Source organism: Berghia stephanieae, chromosome 3, assembly GCF_034508935.2.
Source record: "Berghia stephanieae isolate SIO BIC M18660-M18661 chromosome 3, UCSD_Bste_1.3, whole genome shotgun sequence".
Taxonomy (NCBI): domain Eukaryota; kingdom Metazoa; phylum Mollusca; class Gastropoda; order Nudibranchia; family Aeolidiidae; genus Berghia; species Berghia stephanieae.
In genome coordinates this window covers 23,263,435-23,290,746 of record NC_088362.1, presented here as the reverse complement: position 1 = coordinate 23,290,746, position 27,312 = coordinate 23,263,435, and the positions used below count along the sequence as shown (strand labels likewise).

The 27,312-nt window shown below is 38.0% G+C and overlaps 1 protein-coding gene across 1 annotated transcript in view; it reads right to left on the bottom strand.

Annotated features, from left to right (window-relative positions):
- The window catches only part of LOC144967374 (uncharacterized), a 35,877-nt gene extending 9,088 nt beyond the window's left edge, over window positions 1-26,789 (bottom strand). The window contains exons 1-7 of the mRNA XM_078904494.1: window positions 26,482-26,789; window positions 10,161-10,274; window positions 7,649-8,053; window positions 3,686-4,032; window positions 1,819-1,978; window positions 1,225-1,328; window positions 174-319 (exon numbers count right to left, since the gene is read on the bottom strand). Of these exons, the coding sequence (XP_078760620.1) occupies window positions 174-319; window positions 1,225-1,328; window positions 1,819-1,978; window positions 3,686-4,032; window positions 7,649-8,053; window positions 10,161-10,251 (1,253 nt within the window). The 5' untranslated portion in view covers window positions 10,252-10,274; window positions 26,482-26,789. The remainder of the gene's footprint in view (window positions 1-173; window positions 320-1,224; window positions 1,329-1,818; window positions 1,979-3,685; window positions 4,033-7,648; window positions 8,054-10,160; window positions 10,275-26,481) is intronic.
- Between the last annotated feature and the right edge of the window lie 523 nt (window positions 26,790-27,312).

Sequence of the window (27,312 nt, the reverse complement as noted above, 5' to 3'; positions counted from 1 at the left end):
GGCTGTAGTCATTAGATTAAAATTAAGTGGGAAAAACGAGGGGATAGGGATAGGGGGGGGGGGGGTAGATATTTTAGAATTTGAGATGCTGCAAGACGCTACCGCTTCCCCCTTTTTTTCATAGGAAAGATTTAATAAGGTTTTGGAAAGGGAAGAAATCTTTATATACATACAGTTCTTTGGGCATGGCCTTCTTGACTTCTTTTGGAGGTTCTGAAGCAACAGGAATAATGGAGAGGTTTGTCATTGTTGCTATGGCGACATGATCTCGGATGAATCTTTGCTCGCACGATCCTTCACTCAACAAGACGATGAGCACCTGGATATGTGATGAAATATATTTCATTCTAAAAAAAAACAAAACCGTAATGGTGTAAGAGTAAGAGCGATGGTTTCCAATTCTGTTTTTGAAATGGCCGAATACGATACAAATAGGTAATTCTAAATAACTAGAAGAGTTATTATATACACATTTACGAGTAGTACAAATATTCACGTGAAATGTTTTATAAGACTTCTAAAAATGAGTGATTTGTCTTTTAAGTGAAAAAAAAAATGCACACACAAAAAAAATTATAATTATCTACAAAGTTCACCCGATATTATTCATAATTGATTTAAAAAAACAAACCCTTTAATTATCCCAAAGGGAAAATTTTTCTGTAGGATCTATTCCAGGGGAAGATTGGAATAACCCAGGCGTCAGCCGCAGTGCAGCGCCGCAACGTGAGCCAAGGCTAGGTGACTTGCTCAAGGCCACACAGCGTGACAGGTAGTCGAAATCGGTACCTTTCGGGTACGAAGCAAAGACCATACCGCCGACCCCGCGCTCAATAGACACTTAGATAACCACGCCTCTCGGGCAGTCGTTATAATGTAAACAATGACATTGATTGGTTAACATAACAAACTATACCGGTTTTGCTATCGATGGTATGCATCTAAGTTAAATACCGACTATTCTACCGCTTGATCAATAGAACCAAACAGAAATCTATATGTAAACTTAAACGTTTATAATATGATCGAGAAAATCATGTGATAACTAGTCACCCATTTGGCGGTATGAAAACAATAACAATAACCAGAGAAAGGTCGAATTAATTCACCTTATTGTTTATAAACAACCATGTTTGTCCGAACACGTGTGAATGTGTGTCACAAATTCCATGTTTTGACTGGTAAAAAATCTACTGGTTAATTGATAAACACAATTGCACATACCTTTGCTCCAAGAATAGCTTTGGCCGTTTTGTCCGATCTACGGACCTTCGAGCTATCCCCCAACCTCTCGGCCCACACAGATAAACCAACCAATTCCAATTGACCTAAAGAAGAGATAAGTAACAATAGATTATATTGATTCTCTTCAATTTAAGAATGATTTCAATGGGGGTATTCTAACATTACCACCAATATCCTTTTTAATAAGCTTAGAAGAAAAAAATAACTTGAGCTTTTATATAGAGAGCAATATCAACGAAACGAGCTCGAATCGCTTTATACAAGGGGCGACAGCAACAAGAAACATATAGGACGAGTCATAAGGCCTGTTAGACGATATTTCATTTTTCCCCGACAAAGACAACGCTGTTAACGGCCAAGTACTCATTTTACGCCTGAGTACAGTTAGAGAATGTGAGAAAAGATCCTTTTCCAAGGACTCAACTATGCGCCGCTCAGAGCTGGGCTCGAACCCAGGACCTTTCGATCCGAAGGTGAGTGTCATACCACAAGACCAATTAGCCACGTGAAAATTTCAACTTTTGTTTCATGGGCCTGATGGCTCTAACTGTATTGAAAAAAGGAGGGACTTACGTGTTAATCTCCTGACGATGCCTAGTTCGTATTCTCCCAGGACAGAGTAGGTGATGACCACATCCATAGGATCTGTGGGAAGGGCGTTGAACACGCCTTGACTTAGTGTTTTCTTCAAAATCGCCGGGACGTCAGCCTTTTTGGTTTTATCATGGAACTCCTGAAGCAAGAATAAACGACGTTAATTTTTAATCAAAGCAGTTCAATGGATAAATATTGCCATCATATAGATAGTATGAAGTTGACGTAACTCATGTCTTTATTATTGCCTTTTGCCATCTGCGTTTACGAGTGATTCTCACTAAACTGTATTAACCAGACTATAAGCGTTCATAGTTTTGTGTGTTGGTTCGGTATACTTCCGGATAGCCATGTTGTGAGCTACTTAGCCAAGCGCATACTATCTATATAAATATAACGCTTGAAATACAGTAATAATATCATAAGAAGAAGTGGAGATAGATATGACATGTTATGAGGAAGGAGGGGGGAAACATCAGCAAAACTGCCCTGCACTTGATACCAGCAGGAAAAAGAAGAAGGGGAAGGTCCAGGGCAAACTAGAGGAAGAGATTGATGAGAAAGTGGGGGTGGACACGGGGCTCCCTGAAGATGATAGCCACGGAGAGAGAAAGATGGGGGTCCTTCGTTGCTGCCCTACATGCTAGCGGGCATAATGGCAGTGAGTTTTATGCTCCAGACACTTTAAAATATTGTCATTCATTTGAGTGTAGGTAGATGTAACAGCTTTTTCAGTCGCGTGTGCTATATCATTTTTGAGAGAGAACATTCGACTCACTTGGGAGGGGACTGGTTTCGATCCCTGGATGAGTCGCGATTCTTTTCTTAATCCCTATGTCCGCCCATCAGGTTGAATATGATCTGGTTCTGTAAGATGCGACATCGATAGACTAGTACCATGTCCAGAGGATAACAAGCAATTACTGTTATTGTTCGTTGAACGCTGAAGAAGACCGGTATTAATTCCGGCCTTCCTTGTAAGTTGAAGAATTGCCATTCTTTGTTCCGATAAGGCGAATAACATTCTTGTAAAAACCTTTCCCGGTGTTCGTCAGACAGGATGCCCAGGCCCCAGGATCAGGTGCCCAGAAAGGTTGGTGAAGTTGGAGTAGACGAGTCCGACATTAATAAAACACATGCAATATCTCACACATACAATAAACCAATACTGGTTGAAGATTGTTCGGTACTTGATTTTATTAGGCCTCTCAATCGTCTCGAATTTCCATCAATTTCTAGTTCCGTTCCCATTAAAAAAAAAAAACAATCACATAATAGAACTGATATTATGTTGGAGTGAAAAAAAAACAAAAAAAAAACAAAACAAAACAAACGAAGAACAACAAAAACAAAAACAAAAAAAAAAAAAAAAGAAAGAAAAGAAACACCCCCCCCCCCTCAATAGAAAATAAAATAAAATAAAATAAAATAAAAAACAAAAAACCCAAACTCAATTTAAAGTTAGAATTATCACAAAAATGAAAATTGGGTTAATAGTCCTTCAGAGCCATTAGGCCAATAAGACTGGGGTTTATCTCGGTTTCTCTAACTTGAAACGGACAATAGCTCAGTTGGGAGAGCACTTGCTTCACATACAACGGGACGGAGTTCGATCCCGGGTGAAGTTGAAGTTTTTAAAACTAATATCCTTGTCCACCCAACAGTGATTGGGTAGCTGGGTCTGTTAGATCAGGTGGAAAGTACTTTTCGATAGACTAGCGTTCTATCAAAAGGGTAGCAAGCAATTGGTATTGTCTGTTTCACGTTATAGAAACCGGGATAAACTCCTACTCTATGGGCCCAAATGACCCTGAAGGACTTCTGTTTTATTTATTATATTACTTACCTTTGGTGGGAAAACTGTTATTTCCTGTTCAGACGGAGTAGAAGTCGAGTGCCGATTTCCTCGAAATGGCAAGTGGGATATCTGTATTTCCTCGCTCTGTTCACTTTTCACCGAATTCCCGATAACTGGTGACTCCTCGGCAAAATTATTTGGCTCAGGAATGCTGTTGGGTTGTTCATACTCGGAACGACGAAGGGGAACTGCATAAACATCGGCGTTTGTTGTCTGAGTTGTAGGCGGGATTGGGTCAAGGAAATCAATGATGACAGGATCTGTTTCTGGGTCTAGCTCCATTTTACCGGAGTTTGAGAATAATCCCATTCCAACATCTCCATTAGGTTGTTGAGCTGTTGAAACAAAAGAGGGAGTAACTTTGATGAAAGGATTTCTATTCATTCAAGAACATCCCGCATTTGAATCGAATCTGGATGCAAGGAAGATAGGAGAAGGTGGGGTGGTTCCATTAAATACTAACGAAAGAGTGATAGTGAGGAGGCTTCGGATGGGAACAATACAGACAATGGGGGGTTTCCGGTACAAACCCTTCGTCAGCATAACAATAAACAAATAAACGTTGAAAACAAATAAAATGAATGGAGTTTGTACCCGAAACGTCCATTGTCTGTATTGTTCACACCCGAAGCCTCTCCATTATCACTCTTTCGTTAGTATTTTCACGATTCCAGGCTTCAGGCAGCCTCCACCGTTGTCTACTTCTTCAATAAATGCTAACCCAAGAGGACGTTACTTTAAAAAGCTATTCATCTAAGCTTACCGCTCTCGATGTTTGCTTAAATCGATAAAAATATATCCACAACAAAAAGAAAAAAAATAAATAAAACGCTATGTACCAAACTGTTCGAACTCAAACCCAGCCAATAACAAGAACAATTAAAATGGTAGTACTTCACATTAAATCCGGATAGCCAGAAACGTTCCGTGCTCGCTCAGTATTTTTATTCTTTTTTTAATGTTTTAATCAATTTTTCCATATTGCTTTTGACAGCTCAGTACATCTAGCAGATGGATATTCACTTTATTTTCGCGTATAGATTATATGCGTACGTGCATTAACATTTTGAGTTCGTACCAGAGGCGTTGAAAATGGGACACACTCCAAAGAGAATTCAAAAGTATGAAAAATTGGGGACAAAGTGTTAAGAGCAATATGGGCCTGGCTTGGTAACTCACTGGGTTTTGTGATTAAGGGGATCCACCATTGTGGCCACTTATCTCTCATAAAGGCATACACAGAAAATAACTACTTCCTCCCGTCTGGACAAGACTAGTCTATCGAATTCTAGTAGCTGGGTATTCACTTTATTTTCACGTACAGAGTAGGTTGGGGAAGGTTGATTTTATTAGGTCTCTCAATCGTCTCGATTAAGGGCATTAACATTTTGAGTTCGTACACGAGGCGTTGAAAAAGGGACACACACACACACACCAAAAAGTCAAAAGTAGGATAGATTGGGGACAACGTGTTAAGAGCAGTATGGGCCTGGCTTGGTAACTCACTGGATCTTGTGATTACGGCAATCCACTATAATGGCCACTTGTTTCTCATTAAGGCAGAAAATAACTACTTGCTACCGTCTGGAAAAGACTCGTCTATCGAAAAAAAATATTTCTGCCAAATGAAACTCAGAGCAAAGGATAAAGAGCTGAGGCCAAAAGGGGAGGCGCGGGGACGTTGTTTATATTTTAAAAATCATGTGCTACTATCTCGTCAAATATTCTTGCTGAGATTTCATAATAGAATGTGAAAAACTCTCTATCCGTAAAATGAATTTTCGAGGCAAGGAACCGAAAAGTGTTGTTTTCAAAATTTGATTTTCTTTTTCGGTAATCAAGAGTTTGCGTATCCGTTAGAAACTTTTGTGGTCGGTAACAAAAGAACGAGTTAGATCTAGATAGATATTTATTTTTGCAAACACGGTGTAATGCAATCATGCACTTTTCTTTCTTTATCGCTTTGCACCTGTGGTAGGATATATACACAATACTATCTTCTATCTTTTTCTATCTGCACGAAGTTTTTGCACGTCTGTATGATAAGCACAAACGTACCAACACAGAGAACTATGTGTAACTTAACACATTTCAAATCAATTGATATGTTTAATGAAAACTAATCTCACCCTTCTGGCGGTCTTAAAACAATAACAAGTAGTTGAGTGACGTCAACTTCATTCCATCTATATTATTTCTCCGGGATAAAACTGTTTTGGAATACTTGGTGACGAATATCGTAGGAGTAGAGAGGAAAAAAAATAGAGATTTGCACTGAAATAAAGATACGTAAGAAATGGAACACAAGTGGGCGTATATAATTACTAGCCATAGGTCCTGAGGTTGAGATTTACAACGCAGATAGGAATATTATAAAGATAATAATATAAGACAATGCAGCCAGTTTTGGCAGGCAAGTTTATTTTTGATTATATTGCTGATGATAAGGAATTCTTATCGTATTGACCAATACAACAGAGTAACAAAAAAAATCGTTCAACCAACTAAAAAATTAGTGGGAAAGGTTTTCATGCAGAAGTATTTTCTTGCCCGAGTTCGCTTTCTCCTTCATTTTTTTCTCATTTTCTTCATTTTTCTCCTCCTCATCCTCCTCCTACTCCTCCTCCTCTTCCTCATCCTCCTCCTTTCTTCGTCTCCTTCTTCTCCTCTTCCACATTATCATTACCATCTTTCTCCAACTGCTACTTCTCCTCCTCCTCCTCCTCCTCCTCCTCTACCTTCGTCTCTTTCTCCTCCTCTTCCACACTATCAATACCATCCTTCTCCTCCTACTACTTCTCCTCCTCCTCCTCCACCTCATCATCATAATCATCATCATCGTCATCTTCTTCTTCTTCTTCTTCTTCTTCTTCTTCTTCTTCTTCTTCTTCTTCTTCTCCTTTATCTTCTTCTTTCTCATCCCTTCTCCTCCCTTCTCCTCCCCCTCCTCTTTCTCCTCCGTCTCCTCCTCCTCCTCTTCTTCTTCGACCACCACCTCCACCTCTTTTTCATCTCTTTAAATTTTTAGAGCAATCCATTTAGTCTTAAAGATTCTACGGAGTAACGAAAGTCAATATCTATTGTTATGACAAGTTCCATTCAATATCCCCACCTAAATTATCTTTCATCATATGTTTAGCATGTGAAAGTTTATGTTCATTACCCACCAGGTCTCTAGGTCAACAATTAGATTTTATTTATTTGAGTACTTTTAAACTGGTTATTAAAGTACACGAGACCGATGTCTGAAAGTTTGGGATATGAATTTTAATTGAGATTGCAAAACGTCAAGGCCATATCAACAATAATGAAAAGGAAGGCAAGTGAACGATTGCAAAATGAGTCGGAGTGTTTATCAATAAATTTCAAATAAACATCTAGATAGATATTTTAAACTTATGACAATATCAAATTTGTATTTTCACATTATGTGGTATTTTCTCACAACCTATTTAATTTTTTTTTTCAAGACAACTTGAGTCCAATTCTATTCACGATATACCTCGAATTTGGCCATGAAAGATCTAAGACCAAAATTACCACCAATAAAGAAGATCACTCGTGAATTGATATACGCAGATGATATGGACCTAATATTTGAATCAGAACATCATCCGAAAATACACGCCAATAATATCAACTAGGTACTTTAGAAACATGGAATCTAAAAGTGAAACAATCCAAAACAGAAAATACAAAAATCAACAGAATTTTTAAAATTCTCGACTTCATCCGGGATCGATCTAGGTCTCTTTACGTGTGAAGCGAGTGCTCTTCAACTGAGCAATCGGGACTCCCAATGTAGGAAAAGCATTCGCTTAATATAGTCTCAGATTTAATACTTCTTGCAAAGTTTTGGGTCATTTTAATCGGTCGAAATTTGAAATAAATGTCTCTGACCTAAATGAATAAGAATGTGACTTGTAAGTCTGCGATAGAAGAAACGCTTACCTTTAGATTGAAGTCCATCGTGAATGGAATATCTCCTAGATGATCTTCTATGATGTTCACCGTCCGCTGCAATGCTACCCCGCTTGCTGCGACTCTTTTTATCTGCCTTACCATCGACCTCGTCATCAATATCATTATAAACATCCCCAGCTTCGTCATTCCCATCAGAATTATTATCATCATGGCGTCGGCTGCTTTTTCTGTGCTTGCGTTTGATGTGGGTCGGGTACTGGTAGTACATGAAGCTCTCGTCCATGTAAGGTGGCATATTTTGGAACATATCCTGTACGATAAATCCTTGTCCTGTTTGCGGATCCACGATTGCGTAGGCTTGGGGTTGTGGTTGTGGCGGGGGCATATAGGGATATGGGTACGGCATAGGAGGGGGCACGCCCTTTGCGGCAGCTGTTGAGGTGAAACAAAAAACAAGAAGAAAAATGATTATAAATACCTGTCAACTTTAGAAAAAATTGAGCTTTTGTATAGGGCAATATTCACTAAACGTCCCAAAGCGCTTTACAAGAGGTCACTGACCAACAGCAACACGCAACATATAGATATTATATTTTTGGACAGAGACAACGCTATTAACGGCCAGGTACTCATTTGACACCTGAGTACGGTGAGAGAATGTGAGTAAAGAACCTTTTCCAATGACTCAACTATGTGCCGAGCGAGGCTCGAATCCGAAAGTGAGTGTCATACCACGAGACCACATAGACTTCAGCCACAATTTTATTCCCTAGATTTAAATCTTCTAGGTGTCCGGTAGCGTAGTTGGTATTGCACTTCACTCAAGTGCAAACAAACCTGGGCCGAATCTGTTTAGAGTTGATTTTTCTCTGGATTGTTTGCCAGAGCTGCCAACTTGAAATTTCAAAAATTCGTAGTTTCCAAGGGAAAAAAAAAAGATAAAGTCACTTTAAATAGCTTTGGAATTAAATAAATTACCTTCAGTAAGATCAAAAAATGCTGTAAAGTCTTCAATATAGTTTCTAAGAATTGAACTTTCCTTTTCAACAAGATGTATTTAGTGAAAGTGGCGAATGCCGTTCTCTAGTTGGAGGCGAACATTCGTATTTCTACGAAATTTTCGCAGTACTAGGCAGGTCTGCCTTGCTCACCAAGCGGTATTTTGGTCATATTTTGAGTAATTGAGATTGCTATATTCTTTATCCGAAAGCACATTTTTCTTTCTGGATTTCGCCACTCTAAGTCAATAAATAAATGTCTTATTACAAAAATAAGACTTACGACTAGATAGAATTAAAGAGACAAGAGCAAACGATTTTTTCTTTTGGTGTCTCTCTTATAAATTTTGTTTTTTGACATGCGACCCTTTGTCTTAAGACGAGAGATTTGGGAAATGATCAATTTGATTTCATCTGGTGGAAAGCACTGTTTGATAGACCAGCGTAATACTCTTCAACAGTTGTAACGTCACTTCCTTCCTCATGACGCATGGTAACTTAGTAACACTGGCTCTAAACTATCGGAACAATGGCGGACGCCCGTATGAAATATTACTCCGGCGAGCACAAAAGCGTATCCAGAGGAGAAAAAAAAACCCACATAAATTTGATCATGTTTTGACTTTTACACATTCTGATCACAAGGCATATGAAAAGTTCTAGCCAGCATGAAGAATAAAAAGTAATGATTTTCTTTGTTTAGAACCAAGATGGCCGCCGTTGTGGGCGGCGTGACATCAGACTACTGAATCCAATATCCAAAGGTGAGCAACAATATTACTGTATCTTACTGTAACGCTACAGGAACCACTCAAAGTACACCTATCACTCCTATTACCAAACACAAATAACATAAAAGACACTCGCAGTCTTTTGAGGCACTATTGAAATATTTATAATAAAACCCAGTAATTATTTGCTAACTAGGGGAAACTCATGAAGAAAGAAGCGTAAAAGAAGCATTTTCAAAAGGTGTATTGGGATGATGCTTTAGCAGATTTTTTTTATTTTTGGATCTCATCTTCATACCAAAACGAGATGGACGTTGCCCTGAATCACAAAAATGAAAATCTTGTTGTGTAAGAAGCATTTCCAAAGGGTGAACAGGCATGATGCTTTAGCATTTTTTTTTTTTTAATTTTTGGATCTCAATGGATCTTCATACAAAACCAAAACGAGATGGACGTTGCCATACATTACAAACAACATTAGTAATTAAGCATGCGGCTATGTGGTCTTGTGGTATGACACTTGCTTTCGGATCGGAAGGTCCTGGGTTCGAGCCTCTCTAGGAGCATAGTTGAGTTCTTGGAAAAGATTCTTTACTCACATTATCTCACCATACTCAGGTGTAAAATGAGTACCTGGTCGTTAACAGCGTTGTCTCTGTTCCCAAAACAATTGTAATATCGCCTAACAGGCGTCATGTCTCGTTCTAAATGTTAAGTGTTGCTGTTGGCTAGGACGCTTTGTAAAGCGCTTTGAGCATGTTTAGTGGGGGTATTGCGCTATATAAAAGCTCATTTGTTTGATTTACCTACCTAAAGATGCTTCGTGTGCCGCCATCTTCCGCATTTTAGCTTCTCGAGCCCTATGAATTTCTGCCTGCGAAGGCTCAAGGCAGTTTCCCATTTTTGTGGTCTGTGTATGTGTTCCTGTAGAATGTAAGAAAAGACGAAGAAACTAAAAATGATTGACATAATATAACGTAATCAAAAATACAAAAAATTAGATATCACGGATATTATGTCGATAATAATGTTCATCAGGTACTAGAACCAAGATGACGTCACTCTGGCCTTTGAATATTGTTTTTTGCCATCCGCGTTTATGAGTAATTATCACTAAACGGTATTAACCACCTATAAACGTTCAAGGTTACACATAGTTTTCCGTGCTGGTCCGTTATACTTCCGGGTGGCAATGTTGTGAGCTTCTTAGCCAAGCGCATACTATCTATATCCAACCAATGATGAACAGATAACCTATCAGTAAGAAGAATGGCTCAGCAGAAAGGTCTTAGCTTCGTACCAAAAAGGTACTTTTCGTCTCGACGTGTTCTTGTTTTGCAGGTCCGATAACCCAAATCATTATATATGAGGCCATTGCTGTATTGGACATATTCTCAAACCAACGCAAAAATATTGTCCTTTACAGCATAGTCAAATCCAGCCCATAAATGCGTAAGGTCATCAGGACTGCAAATATGTGACCCCTCGTCTCAAAACGGTATTATATCGGAATGACTAAGACGCTGAAAATTGAATTTATTTTCAGAAATATCAGACTTGCAATGAGTTTGTATGTTTTATTGAAGAGAATGAATATCGTATCTTATTATGCTAAATAGCAATAATTCAAATTTTTGACCAGTTTAGCTTTAATTCGGATTTTTAGTTTCTGGTTCATCCCAACATAATACCGTTTTGGGACGATGGGTCACATATGTACACGTCGAGGACGAGTTTTATGGCCAAACTTTTTAAAACGTATTTTCTAAAGAATCCGACAGAGCTATTGTACGACCGCTCACGAAGTCACTCACCACAGTCAGCAGAAAAGTAATGTTCGACAGTTTGAATAAATTCCGTCGTAATTACATTTACAGCACATTGAATGTGTGACAGCTTAAAATATTTATTTTACATTATATGTGTATGTGTGTATGTGGAATAATGTAAGCCTTGGGATATAGTATTTATCTATTGGATCTCAACAGAGAGGAATCAATTCTGACTGGTAAGGCATTTTCATTAAACAAAAATTGGTCATTTTAGATACATTTAAATGATAATTTGACTATATTGAAACATTTTGACACTCTCTTGGTGAAAATGGCCACAGCTGCCATAGTTACTGAATACGCGACCCAGCTTGACACATCGTCTTTGACCAACGTGTACATATATGTGGGCCTGACATCCAAAACTAATTATGGGCCTAGTTTTAACATTGTTGTAATGGACGATATTTTGCGTCATTTTGTGTGTGTGGAGATTTCCTTTATGACAATGAGCACATAGTGAATTGGGTTATCAGACCTGCAAATAAGTGCACATCGTCCTTTGTCCACCCAGTGGTTATGAGTAGCTGGGTCTGTTAGATCTGGCCGAGAGTACTTGGGATAGGCAGCTATCCAAAGGGCTGCAAGCATTTGCTATTACTTCATCCATCGATTCTGGAATAAATCTCGTTTCTCTTCAACGAAGTCATTTGTTTTAAATCAAATATCATTAAAATCTGAGCTTAAAATCAAATTTTGAGCATCATGTCCACCTCAACACAATAAACCGGTAGATAACCACGCCTCTCGGACAGTCGTCATAATGTAAACACTGGCATTGATTGGTAGACACAGCAAACTACATAGGTTTTACTATTGATGGTATGTGTTTAAGTAAAAAAAGCACTGTTCTACTGATTGATCAATAGAATCAACATAGAAAACTATGTGTGAATTTAAACGTTCATAATCTGTTCGAGAAAATCGTGTGATAATTAGTCACCCATTTCGCGGTATAAAAACAATAACAATTATCAGAGAGAGGTTAATTTCATTCACGTTACTCGTTATAAACAACCAATTATGTTTGTCCGAACACGTGTGAGGGTGTGTCACAAATTCCATGTTTTGATTGGTCAAAAATATACTGGTTAATACCGTCGGTTAGTTATATCGTTAAAGCTTTAAAGTTTGTCTTACATATCTGACCCACCGCCTCCAAACGGTATGTTTATGTTGTGTATATCGAACGTGTGAAAGAAAGAGAGGAAGAGAGAGAGAGAGAGAGAGAGAGAGAGAGAGAGAGAGAGAGAGAGAGAGAGAGAGAGAGAGAGAGAGAGAAAATAAGTAGGAGTGAAATATCTGTTCAATGTTACAGTTATCGTTTAACGCTATAACAACAACTAAATGACAAATTGCCATATTTATGGACAATAAGGATCTATTATTATTATTATTATTATTATTATTATTATTATTATTATTATTATTATTATTATATTATTCATCATCATATCATTTCATCATCATTATTATTATTATTATTATTATTATTATTATTATTATTATTATTATTATTATTATTATTATTATTACGTCTCGATGATCGAGCTGATAAAAGGTGACTATGTGAATTTTTAGTTTTTCATTGGATACCTGAATTAAAAGTTAAAATGAAACGAATAAGAAAATTAACGTTATTTTAAATCAAAGTTTTAGAAAGTAAAATCGCTCTCGCCAATGAGCTCTCGCCAATGAAGGCGTTTGTTTTAAATCAAATATGATTAGAAGCTATGCTTAGCTAGTTAACTGCTGGACTCTAGAAAAACATGTATGAAAAACAGTGGTATTGTTACAGTCCTTACCCATCGTTAACTTATAGCCCGACACTGACCAAAAAATGTCAGGGCTTTCAGTCTTGTATGTAGATATATATTATGCGTTGTTATATTATTATGGTTATCTTCGCCCGACACTAACCAAAAAATGACAGGGCTTTCAGTCTTGCATATTATATTATGCATTGTTATATTATTATGGTTATCTTCTATATGCGTGTGTGTGTGTGTGTGTGTTTGTGTGTGTGTGTGTGTGTGTGTGCTTTGCATGTCACGGTTAAAGATATATGTTTGTGCACTACATTTACATGAGTACATTTAAGTTGGAATACTATCTTTACTACGTGTATCATTATGTAATCTTTAATCAAGAGATTTATGGCATTACTATTAATATCAAGGGCATTCAAGGGATTTTATCCTATTTTGCCCTATACCATATGTTATGTTATGCTAAAGACAAGTCTTTGGCCACAAAAGAAAACTACTAACGACAACTTACTATCTAGTAGCTGCACAAAACTAAAAAAAAAAATGACGTCAAACTATAAGTCCTAGAGGATTCTAGTGTCAGGCTATAAGATAACGATGGCTACGCACAGTCCATTGAAGATGGTTCTCAGGGCTACGTTTTACATTTAAACGGCGTCACTCGTCTTTTATTTATTTTTTTTAAAGCAAGAAAGACTCTACTAGAATGGAAGCCAATGGGAGAACGATTGCTCAAGGCAAGATTCAACTCAAAATGTTAAGTTTAATTGACAGTAATTGTTTTGTTTTTTGCCCCACATGAGGACAAGAGTGAGGACGAGAAATAAAACTTTTATGATAAGCTAAATCAAACAGTTCAAGGACTCCAAAAGCATATGATAATGTACCTATAATGCTTGGTGACCTAAACGCAAAGGTTGGACGAGATAATGACTGTAAAAAAAAAAAAAATAGCCCCGAGAATCATCTTTACGGGACTGTTAAAAAATAGCCACTTCGATTTTTAAAAATTAGCCAGAAAACTGAAACTCGTCCAAAGAAATAAAAAAAAAACAACCCAAAAAGCTCGCGAAGTCCCAGGTTTGAATTTTTTTTTTGCCAAGATGAAGGTCATTTAAATCGATCGATATTTGAAGGACGAATTTTGTGGCCAAAAATTTTAATGCGTGTCTTTTCAGAGTACGTACATCAATTAACTGGTTAAACTATCGAATCCAATATACAGTAAAAATGTATTGCGTCGTTCGTTTACAGGGGTAAACTTATAATAATATATTCATGGCTATACAGTATGAATATGCAATTATCACAGCACGTCAAAATGTTTTAACAGTTCAGTGGTTGGGTTAAACGAGTTGCTAAAGTAATTAAGTTATAATAATACTAAAACTACTACTACTACTACTACTACTACTACTACTACTACTACTACTACTACTACTACTACTACTACTACTACTACTACTACTAATAATAATAATAATAATAATAATAATAATAATAATAATAATAATAATTAGATGGGTTTTATATAGCACCTTACCCCGTACAGTATATCAACAAGCTCAAAGCGCTCAAAGCTTTAATTTTTTAAAAGCAAAAATGACGTAAATTTGAGCGACCGTGTTATATGAGCATATCTCAGAGCCATTAGGTGCAGGAGTTTATCCCGATTTCCATAGCGTGAAACGGACAATAGCAATTGCTTGTTACTCTTTGTATAGGACGTTAATTTATCGCAAAGTACTTCCCGCCAGATTTAACAAAACCAGCTACTCGATCACTGCTAAGCGGACAGGAAGGTGAGAAAAACAAACAAACTCGACATCAGCCGGGATCTCTCTCCCTTTATCTATCTATCTATCTTTGTCTATCTATCTATCTATCTATCTATCTATCTATCTATCTATCTATCTATCTATCTATCTATCTATCTACCTATCTATCTATCTATCTATCTATCTATTTATCTATCTACCTACCTATCTATCTGTCTATCTATCTATCTGTTTCTGTTTTCCCACTTATGTCCCTCACTCTATCTCGCGTAACATCTGTCGCTCTCCCACGTCTGTCTGAAATATTCTCTATTTCTCTCTTTTCGAGTCTGTCAATCTTTCCCCTACCCTGCCATAACCTCGTCTATCTATCTATCTATCTATCTATCTATCTATCTATCTATCTATCTATCTATCTATCTATCTATCTATCTATCTATCTATCTATCTATCTAAGATCTCTCTCTTTCTCTCTCTCTCTCTCTCTCTCTCTCTCTCTCTCGTTCTCTCTCTCTCTCTCTCTCTCTCTCTATATATATATATATATATATATATATATATATATATATATATATATATATGTGTGTGTGTGTGTGTGTGTGTGTGTGTGTGTTTCTTTCAATCTCTTACCTATTTTATTCACATCTATGCATACATATTTATCTGAATCAGCAGCGTATAGAAAAAGTGTTGTTTATATTTATACGGGCCATTGGTCTTTCAAGAACATAAAGTTAAAATGTCTCTCTTACCCGCTCGCGGTCTCTCTGCATGCTCCTTATTCCCCTCCCCTCCCTCCCCCCTCTCTCTCTCTCTCTCTCTCTCTCTCACACACACACACACACACACACACACACATCTGTTTCAACCACAAATGCGATAACAAATACATCTGAATCAGTAGCATAATAATATAGAAAACGTATAATATCTAGATTTTTTTTGTTTTTGTTTTCGTTTTCTTTTTCTTCAGCACTGGCGCTTACAATCTGTTACAATAAATTTGGGAATTCCCTCTAAGGTTTTTTTGGGCGTGACCAGCCTCAAAATGAACATTCCTGTATTCTGGAATAGCTTCCCAAAATGATATCCAAGTGAATCAATTATTATAAAGAGTGATTTAGATACGCCCATTGATTTCATCAATCCAATAGAGAAAAATAAAATAAATAAAAATAATGAAAGTTCGTTTTATTCATCCCCAAGGGGAAATTTGTCTTTAGGGTCTATTCCAAGAGAAGACTGGAATAACACAGGCGTTAGCCGCAATGCAGTGCCGTAACGTGAGCTAGGGCGAGGTGACTTGCTCAAGGCCACACACAACGAGGCGGCTAGTCGAACTCGGTACCTTTTGGTAACGAAGCAAAGACCGTACCGCTGAGCCTCGCTACCCCCTCCCCATAGTAAAACGCTAGGCTTGGCTACTTTTCATCTCTCTCTCTCTCTCTCTCTCTCTCTCTCTCTCTCTCTCTCTCTCTCTCTCTCTCTCTCTCTCTCTCTCTCTTCATCCTCCCACCCCTCCTCGCTTTCTCTCTTTTCTGTTACATCCACAAAAACATCTGAATCATGTTTTTTAAACACTGGTGTTCACAATCTGTCACTGTCACTATTAATTAGGCGAACAGCTTCCCAAATTATTTACTATTATAATTAACTATTACTATTATAACGTTATTGCGAGTGTTTCTGTATACGCCTATTGCTTACTTTAATCCATTGAAGAAATAGCAAAATTCCAGACTCGGCAACTTTTCATCTCTCTCTCTCTCTCTCTCTCTCTCTCTCTCTCTCTCTCTCTCTCTCTCTCTCTCTCTCTCTCTCTTATCTGTTACATCTGCATATGCGGCTATGTGGTCTAGTGGTATAACACTCGCTTTAGGATCGGAAGGTCCTGGGTTCGAGCCTCGCTTGGTGCATTGTTGAGTCCTTGGAAAACGCTCTTTACTCACATTCTCTCACCGTACTCAAGTGTAAAATGAGTCTTCTTCTTCTTCTAGGTTCCATGCCTGGTCCAGGCTTCGGATACTGCATGAATTATCTCTCTCCATTCCTCCCTGTCTCTTGCTTTTTCAAACAGCTCTTGGATTGTTAGGTTGGTGAAGCCCTTCAGTTGGTCTTTGAGTGTTTTTCTTTGTCTCCCCCGGGCGCGTTTACCAGGTATTTTTCCACAACTTGCCAGGTATTCATTCTTATCTTTCCTTACTATGTGTCCGAAAAAGGATAGTTGTCGATCCACTATTAAGGGCATTAGTTTCCTTTGTTGGTATGTTTGTTTTAGCACTTCTTCGTTCGTTTTGTGTGCAGTATACGATATTCTCTGCATCCTTCTCAAGCACCACATTTCAAAAGCTTCAATGTTCTTTTGTGTTTCTGCATTTGTAGTCCAGCTTTCGCATCCGTATAACAAGATTGGCCACACGTAGCACTTCAAGACTCGGAATCTAATCCCGAACGACATCTGTTTGTTTTTCAAAATGTTTCCCAGGTCCATGAAGGCCTGTTTGGCTTGAGTTATTCTTGCTCGTATGTCTCGGTTACATCTTCCATCTGTTGTCACTATTGAACCTAGGTATTTAAAACTTTCTACGTTGGTAAGTTGCTCGTCGTGAATCGTTATATTGCAGGTGTTGTTGTTTTCGGGGTTTTTCTGTATTACCATGCATTCCGTTTTGGTGATATTCACTTCCATTCCCTTGGCTTCACTATCTACTACCACTTTGTCAACAATCTTTTGAAGTTGGATTTCTGATGTTGCAATGAGTACCGTATCGTCTGCGTATCTTATATTATTTATGTTGTGACCTCCTACTTTTATTCCCTCCATATTACTTATGCCCCTCATGATTGTTTCTTGGTATAGATTAAACAGATCTGGTGAGGCAACACACCCTTGACGGACTCCTTTCTTAATAGGAATGGAATTTCCTGTAGAGTTTCCGATTTTGATAGATGCCTGCTGGGTGTAGTATAATGTTTGCATGAGTCTGAGGTCTTTCTCATCAGCGCCAATGGAGTGCAGTTGTTTTAGTATTTCTTCGTGGCGTACTCTATCAAAAGCTTTTTTGTAGTCGACAAAACAGAGGTATAGTGGGGTCTGAACCTGTATAGCTCTTTCACTTAAAACACGGAGGAGGTATATTGCGTTCCTTGTCCCTCTGTCAGGTTGGAATCCATATTGTTCTTCTGCGATTTCGGTGTTAATCTTATTCCTTAGCCTGTTGATAATTATACGCAACAGTATTTTGTTGATGTGGCTTATTAAACTTATAGTTCTAAAATTTTAGCATCTGACTGCACCTGCTTTCTTTGGTATTGCTATGAAAATAGAGTTACAGAGATCTTCTGGAATTTTCCCAGTATTGTATATTGTTGAATAATATGTGAAGTTCATCAATTGCTAGATCTCCTAGGCTTTTTAATACCTCTACAGATATTTCATCAGGGCCTGTTGCTTTACCATCCCTCATTCGTTCCATGGCATGTTCAATTTCACTTTTGGTGATGTTTGGTCCGCTTAATGGTTCTTTGAATTTCAGTGGTGGTTCATTTCTATTTGGATCATTGTACAGTTCGCCTATGTATTCTACCCATCGGCTTTCTATATGTTGTTCTTCAAATAGCAGTTCCCCTTGTTTGTTTTGGATACAACTTCCTGCTGCTTTGCTTTTCCTTTTCCCTGATAGTTCTTTTATTCTTTGGTGAGCTTGTTGGGGGTTGGGTTTGTATTCTCTTTCGATTTCGCAGCATTTCCAGTCTAGATAGTTCTCGTGTGCCTCGATGCATTTGGATTTAATGTGGTTGTTCAAAGTTTGGTATTCTGCAGACCCTCTGTTGCATTTTCGTCTTTCTTCAAATAGGTTTAGAATTTCATTTGTCATCCATTCCTTTTTGCTGTTTATTTGAGCTATTGGTAAATGCTTTTCTGCAGTTGCTTTGACACACTTTTGGAATATATCAAATTGTTTTTCACATTTTTCGTTATCAGGTTCACTTTGGCTTTGTATCATGAGTGCATTTTCAAATTCTTCTCTCATTTTTGTTTGTATGCCATTGTCTTTGCATAACCTGTAATCCCTCTTTATTCTACCAGCTGTTCTCTGAATAGCTTTAAACTTTATCCTTACTGTACAAACAACTGGGACATGGTCACTGTCTACATCGGCGCCTGGGTAGGTTTTGCAATTTAATATGCCATTTCTGAATCTTGATGATACTGCTATAAAGTCTATCTGGTTCCTTGCTCTGTCCCCTGGTGATTGCCATGTCCAGGTTCTTCTTGGGTGTTGTTGAAACCAGGTGTTTGAAATCATTAATTTATTTGTTCTACACCAATCTGCCCAGATGTTTCCTCGTTCATTTCTGTCTCCGAGTCCATGTGGTCCGATTATGTCACCATCTCTGCCTCTGCCAATCTTAGCATTTAGGTCCCCCATTACCATAAGGACTTCTTGTGATTTACACATTCGTTTTGCTTTGTCTAGTGAATGGTAAAACTCTGTCATATCTGCATCTGTCGCCTCTTCTGTTGGTGCATAAACTTGAATAATATTGGTGTCAACTACAGGTCCTCTTAGCTTAACCAGCAAAACTCTGTCTGAGATTGCTACGTGCCCTTTGTAAAATTTGGTTGATTTTTGGTCTAAGATCATCCCTACTCCTTTTTGGAAAGAGGTTCCACCACTCCATATGATCTTATATGTCGTGTTGTTTTCTTGTTTTGACATGGTTCCCTGCTCTTTCCATCTCATCTCTGCCAGGCCAAGAATATTTATTTGGAGCCGTTTCATTTCTTTTAGAATGTTGTTTAGTTTTCCTTTTTGGGCACAGGTCCTGACATTCCATGTCCCAATTTTGGTTTTGTCACATTTGTTAAATTTATTTCGCCTAGTAACTGGCTGACGGTTCGGTGTGACCTGACGAACATCACGCTCCCAACCGAGCGAGGCAGCAGTCTTCCGTGAAAACATGCTCCCCTTTACGCTGTCACCGTTTAACTTTTTGGACTTATTCATGCAGTTAACTCGGCAAAGTTACAAGAATGGTTTGCCATTGCCTATTCTTGTCGCCCTCCGCAGTTGGCCAGCTTGACCTGTTACCGTTCGACAACACGAGGAGGTTGCAGTAGGGCTTGATGATGATCTATCTTTGCAGACTTGGCATCATCCATTTGTCGTAAAATGAGTACCTGGCCGTTAACAGCGTTGTCTCTGTCCAAAAAAATTGCAATATAGCCTAACAGGCGTCATGTCATGCCCCGTCCTACATGTTACGTGTTGCTGTTGGTCAGGGACCCCTTGTAAAGCGCTTTGAGCACGCTATTGGATATTGCTCTTTATAAAAGCTCTTTATTTTTTACATATAAAACCAATCTGAATCGTTTTGTTAAAAAACACTGGTGCTTAAATTCTGCCACAATAGATTTAGGGAATTGAAACATTTCAATACAACTCAGTAAACTAAAGTGCATTCCGGTTAATGCTCTGTTGGACGAACTGAACCAAAAGCTTGCTACCCTCTGGATAGGACGCTTGTCGATCTCAATGAGTTTTCCGTCAGATCTGACAAAACCTAAGTAATCTCCTACTGTTGGGTGGGTAAGCGGGTCAGAGGAAAAAATAACCAATCAACCCCACGACTCATTTACACTTGAGTACAGTGAAAGAATGTGAGTAAAGAATATTTCTCAAAGACTCAACTTTGTGCAGTTCAAAGCGAGACTCGAACCCACGCACCTACCAGTCCGAAGGCTGGTGACACACTTCAGGAGCACACATCTGCATAATCAAGTGGGACATTTTAACAAAGGTATTCTGTTTCAAAAAAAATTATAGGGCAATACATCGATTATCTTTTCATCTCTTATATGCAAACCGTGTGGAAGGTAAAATGTTTGGGGAGCGACACGGTATGGTATCATGCGTGAGAAAACTTCATTATGCTCGGAACCATGATCGTAGCCTTTGTTAACTTAGATATCATGAGTTTAGGTAAAATACTCGCCAGATCTACCCGCCAGATGAATCGTACCAATAAACAATTTAGTGAGAATAAATCATTCAGTTTCCGCTTTAAAAACAATGTCAAAGAACTGAGTGAGTTCAACTAGTTCAATAGTTTCAACCAATGGAATCTTTTAGTTTGTTTCTTTAAGTACGAAAGCAGCTTCTTATGGTTCTCACACAACTTCGTTATGATGATCTATCCAGGACGCAAACTCATCACCGCAATCGTGTACGTTCGCGAACGCGCCGGGAAGCTACGTCACAACGCACCGTTCACCTAGATGCTCTGCGGTTTTCGGACCCTTAACCACAATGGGTACATGTTGGACAGATGACAAGTCCACATTGATGTGTGAACGTGCTGTGAGACAGCTGATCGGCTGCCACCCAATGTCTCCCTCTTGCTGGTGGAAAAGCCTGGCAACTTCTCCCCCCAGTTTCGAGGAGTCGATGTCCTCGCCCCTTTGAGGGATTGAATTCCATCTCGTATTTGCAGCTCTGTCCACATATCAGTGTGGCTCTGTCCGAAGTCAGGGAAGCTACGTACAAAGGTTGCGGGACTTGTTTCGGCTCGATGCGCTTGAGAGGGTTTTCCCCATTGCCTCTCTTTTTGTGATGGATCACCGCCTTGACGTCGGTGGGGGTGCTTGAGGCATATTATGAGGGGCAAAGGAGTTATTCCGGATGACCGTCACTAGACCATCCCGGCTGCCGAGCCGATATACGCAGGCGCCTTGAACGGCCCGCCCTGATCTGTGACGGAATGGAGATCCAATCCGGTTCCCGAATGGCTTCGAAAATCGTGACGTCACACCTACTTTTTTGGTTTGTAAATCCATGGGAGTGTGTATGTAACCAGTCCTTCGGAATACTAATAATGAATAGGTTATATAAAGGTTGCATAACTATTCAGCAGCCGGATGTATAGGCATATTCTTAAGATTACTGGACGTAAAAGAGCGATGGTTGATGATCTGTATTGACAGCCAGCATATATTTAGACCAGAAAGTAGATACCATCACGCTGAAACCAGAAGATCAATTTCACAAGGTATGTATTCAGTCCTCTGGAAAAGTGGCTTTACACTTCCAATGATTCGCTTTCATTTGGTGGTCGTGGTCTTGTTTTTGGACGTAATTTTTTAAAAATTCAGTGTCCAGATATGAGATTAAGAGGCTTCATAGTGCGGCTATGTGGTCTAGTGGTATGACACTCGCTTTCGGACCGAGCCTCGTCATGTCAAGTCCTACATGTTAAGTGTTGCTGTTGGCCAGGGACCCCATGTAAAGCGCTTTGAGCATGTTTAGTGGATATTGCGCTATATAAATGTCACTGTGTTCTTTGTTATTGTATCCAAATCATCAGTCAGTAGGGGGATTGATTGGTTCATATTGAATTATTATCTCAATCAGATTATACAATGAATCCAGTGGATCCAGCACTCTGCTGTGCTTTTTTTTTTCTATATCTAACATTGTGGACATTATGGACATTTAGTGGATATTGCGTTGTATAAATCCGCAAGTTCTAAAAAATATATGTTATATACCGTGTATATTTCTTTTCGTTGTTATCGTGTTTTTAGAGTAGGAGTGAAACCAAGCGAATCCACTGGTATTTCGATATTGATATTTTCATATAATTGCATCCGTGATCATTTCTTGGAATTCATTCATGCATGTCTGTGTTAAGACATTCAATTCGTCGATGCATCAAAAGGCTTGAGGACGAATTTAATAGGAAACGCGAAAGTAAAAAAGAACACAGAGAGTGTGCTATGTAAATAGCTAGCAAAATAGACAGTTAGATTGATAAATACGAGGATAGATAGAAAGAATAGATAGATAGATAGATAGATAGATAGATAGATAGATAGATAGATAGATAGATAGATAGATAGATAGATTAATGGAATGATGAATGGATATATATATATATATATATATATATATTATATATATATATATATATATATATAAAACAAAAATAATGTATTCTTACTCAAACAGAAGATTAACAAGTACATTCTATGCATAATAGTGTTCAGCAAAATGAGCTCTACAACACAGTGTCAAGTTTTTATGTCTATAATAAACAAATTTTCTTCAAATAAACTTTATGAGAAAAAAAGTATTAGATGAGAGAGTTGTTGGGTGCATCGTAACGAATGTAGATGGTGAAGAGAGGGTTAAAGCATTGATTGTGCCATTATAGTTTGATTGGTTTGATTATAATAATAACAATAGCTGCGCAGTCTCTATGGACGCTTGCCGTGAATGTGTGCGTCACTTCGAGTGCGGCTATGTGGTCTAGTTGTATGAGACTCGCTTTCGGATCGGAAGGTCCTGTGTTCGAGCCTCGCGCTCGGCGCATAGTTGAGTGCTTGGAAAAGGCTCTATACTCGCATTATCTCACCGTACTCAGGTGTAAAATGAGTACCTGGCCGTTAACAGCGTTGTCTTTGTCCGAAAAATTGTAATATTGCCTAACAGGCGTCATGTCAAGTCCTACATGTTAAACGTTGCTGTTGACCAGGGACCCCTTGTAAAGCGCTTTGAGCACATTTAGTGGATATTGCGCTATATAAAGCTCAATTTTTTTTTTTAGTTTGTCAGTCTGTTACTATTATCCAGTTAGTCATCTGCCTCCAAAAATCTCTGTCTAGTGCAATAGCTTTAGAATGTCAGCATCTGTGTTAAGATGCTGAGGCAGTTGGATGTTTCCTTATGTTGTTGAAATCAGTTCTTCGGTTGTTGTTTGATTAAGGAGCTATGAAAGCTGGCAAATTAAATACTCGAATTTATTGATTGCCTAATCATGGGCGACTTTTTAAATCATGTTCCATTCGCTTTATGGGGTCCCGGTAGCTCAGTTGGTCGAGCACTCGCTTCACACGCAAGGGGACCAAGATCAATCACGGGTGCAGTCGAATTTTTTTTCCTGACTCCTCACCCCTCCCCTTTTTTTACCTAGCAGTGGATCTGGTAGCTGAGTCTGCTAGATTTGGCGGAAAGTACTTTGCGATATACTAGCGTCCTATCCAAAGGATAGAAAGCAATTACTATTGGAAAGTCAACCAAAGCGTTGAGGGTTTATGGAATTGGTTTGATTAAGGAGCTATGAAAGCTGACAAACTAAATATTCCAATTTATTGTTTGCATAATCACGACTTTTTAAATCCTATTCGCTTTATAAATTTATTTTCTTCCTGGTGATTTACGATAAAGATCTAAAGTCTGTATTAAACAGTGCTTGACAAAACAGAAAGAAGAAGAAAAATACCCCCGCCCCGCCTCCCCCCTCCCTAATTTAATGGTATACGTACATTTAGTACGTGGGGCGTCTTGTGGTAAGACACTTGCTTTCGGATCGGAAGGTCCTGGGTTCGAGGCTCGCTCGGGACATAGTTGAATCCTTGGAAAAAGGCTCTTTCACTCAAATGACCAACTGACCGTTAACAGCGTTGTCGGAAAAATAAAAAACGAATTGTAATATGTATGGCCTAACAGGTGTCAGGCCTCGTTCAACGTGTTACATGTTGCTGTTGGTCAGGGACCATTTGTAAAACGCTTTGAGCACGTTTAGAGGGAAAATGCGCTATATAAAAGCTCAATTTCTTGGGGTTTTTTTTTCAATTACTGGCTCATTCCGAAATACATAGATAATCGTTGACTGCGTTGACCCAGTAATAGATTCAATTTGTTTTCCGTGGTTAGTTTCAAGTTCACACATAAAATAGTTCTCAATAACAGAATTTGTTATATTTCGTTTTAGAGATTTCTACCCCCTGCTTCAATTTCCATGAAAGTTATGCCATTTACATTCCTATGTAAACTACATTTCACGCTATACACAAGTCATAAATAATAATATATTAAAGCCAGACCTGTCAAACAGGAGGTAGAGATAATGGAAGAAAAGGTGACGTAGACACCTTTTCGTGGTAGTAATATGAGATAAGATTATAGGGAAAAAATGCAACATAAGTAAGCACGAAAAGGGTGTGTTACATAATACATGTGCTTAAATAACACTAGGTTGCCCGAGGCTAAAAACAGGAAAGTATTAAACTGAATGTGAATAAAACTGCTTTTGACAAAATACACGCTAAGTTTTTTTGTTTTGTTTTTTTCGATTTCAATACCAACCTCAGACATAATTCATTTATATCAAAATATGTGACCCATCGTCCCAAAACGGTATTATGTCGGGATGAACCAGATACAAAAAAAGCCAAATTAATGCGAAACTTTCAAAAAATTTGAATTATTGCTATTTAGCATTCTAAGAAACGACATTCATTCTTTTCAATAAAACATACAAACTCATTGCAAGTCGGATATTTCTGGAAATAAATTCAATTTTCAGCATCTTAGTCATTCCGACATAATACCGTTTTGAGACGAGGGGTCGCATATAAAGAGTCTCACCATAGATTGTTCAATAAAGACAGGAGTTTTTTAACCAGTTAACTGCTTTCCTTTAGAAAAGCTCGTATTTAATAATTTGGCCAGAAAACTCGTCCTTCAAATATCGATCGTTTTAAATGACACTCATCATGGCAAAAACTTCCAAACCTGGGACTTCGCAAAGTTAACCCGCACTAGTTTATGCAGGACACATAATATAGAAACCGAGACGTTGGATAACGCTGAGGTATAATTTAACCGTTCGTATTAATGTCTTGTGGTAGCTTATTTCTGCGGGTGCGTCCCGCAGGTTGTTGAATTGTAGAGGGAAAGAATTAATTCAAATAAAAATCTAATGATTACCTAATTTCTTTCAAACAATTATTCGTCCCCTTATTTGTCTGCAGACTTAACAATTTTAAAGATAATCATGTTATGTTAGGGTTAAATCGACGTGTACATATATGCAGGTCTGACATTTAGAAATTTCTCTTATGGGCCTAGTTTAACATTATTGTAATGGACAATATTTTGGGTCATTTTAAAAATTGCCATTATAGCAATGAGCCCATTAGGAATTGGGTTATCAGACCTGTAAAATAAGTGCACGTCGGGTGAAATCAAACCTCTCCCATAGATGACAAAGTTCCTTTATATTATTATATTGGTGGAGTAACTCGTTATCATTGATAAGACACTGTACTGTACTGTAGTCTGAATCGGTTACCTGGGCTTCAGCCCCGCGTTATGCATTTACTTGACTATTTATCAAGTTTTTGACAATATTATTGAAGCATTTAGCAACTTGGACATTATGGGCGAATTCTGTATGTTTAATGAAAATAATAATAATAATAATAATAATAATAATAATAATAATAATAATAATAATAATAATAATAATAATAATAATAATAATAATAATAATAAATTGCGCTTATATAGCGTATATTCCCGTTGGAGGATTCTATGCGCTGAACAATAGAATCTGGAGAATAAAAATACCGAAGGGGATGGGCGGCCTCTCTCCCAACTTTTAAGATTTGAAAAGTGATTTGAACTGTTTCCAGCATCATTCCTTTGCTCTCAATTCTAAGAAATTTTATAAAAACACTTATATAGAGATATATTATCCTTGTTGACGTTGCGCTAAAAATTGGCCATTTATTTCAACCAGGTAGCTAGCCATTCACATTTGAGGCGAGTTGGGTCTTGTACTGTGCATGTCTTACCCACGGACACAACGTAATGATGGAGTTTTGCAATCAATGACATTTAGCGGGTCTCAGAACACTGTAACCGCATTACTTCTTGTCTAAAATTAAATAGCAAATACTTACCTTTTAGTCTGTATTTATTTCCTTCATTAAGAATTCGTCATGAACAAAATATTCCCAACACACTCTTCACCTATAAAGTTCCAATAAATTTTTATTTTTCCTCGTTATAGATATCTCTATCACATTTGGGCGACAGGTCCGCTTCTTTTCAAAGCACCCCCGTCCACATAATATCCTGCCTGCGATAACAGCAGCGGTAGAGAGGGAATGTGGCTGGTTAACCCTCTCCTTACCACCTAGACCGTCTGTAGGAAAATCGTCACATTCATTACGATACAACCAACAGTTTTCTTATTCTCATTTTTTTTGTATATCATAAAATTTAAAGAGTGTGTTGTAGAGCATGTTTTGCTAAAGAAATTATTTATCGCACTATCTTTACTGCTATTGTGTTTGAGTCATAAAAAATCTATTTTTGTGTTTGTTGGGTGTGATGTTTTGGGGAAAATCCTGAAAATGGCTGGTAAGGAGGGAGTTAACCAGTTAACTGCCATACTCTGGGAATAAAAAAAAAACAAACTCATATTGAAAAATTTGGCCAGAAAACTCGTCCTTCAAATATCGATTGATTTAAAGGACTCTCATCTTGGTAAAAAACTCTCAAACCCTGGACTTCGCGAAATCCCAGGTTTGAGAGTTATTGCCAATATGAACGTCCTTTAAATCGATCGATATTTGAAGGACGAATTTTTCTGGCCAAATTTTAAAATACGAGTTTTTCCAGAGTACGGTTAACTGGTTTTAGTTATCAATACAATGCTGGTATTATATCCCTGATAGGAATCGAGTTATGTGTAGACTTGGGGTGAAAAGACTGTCAACTGTCAACCC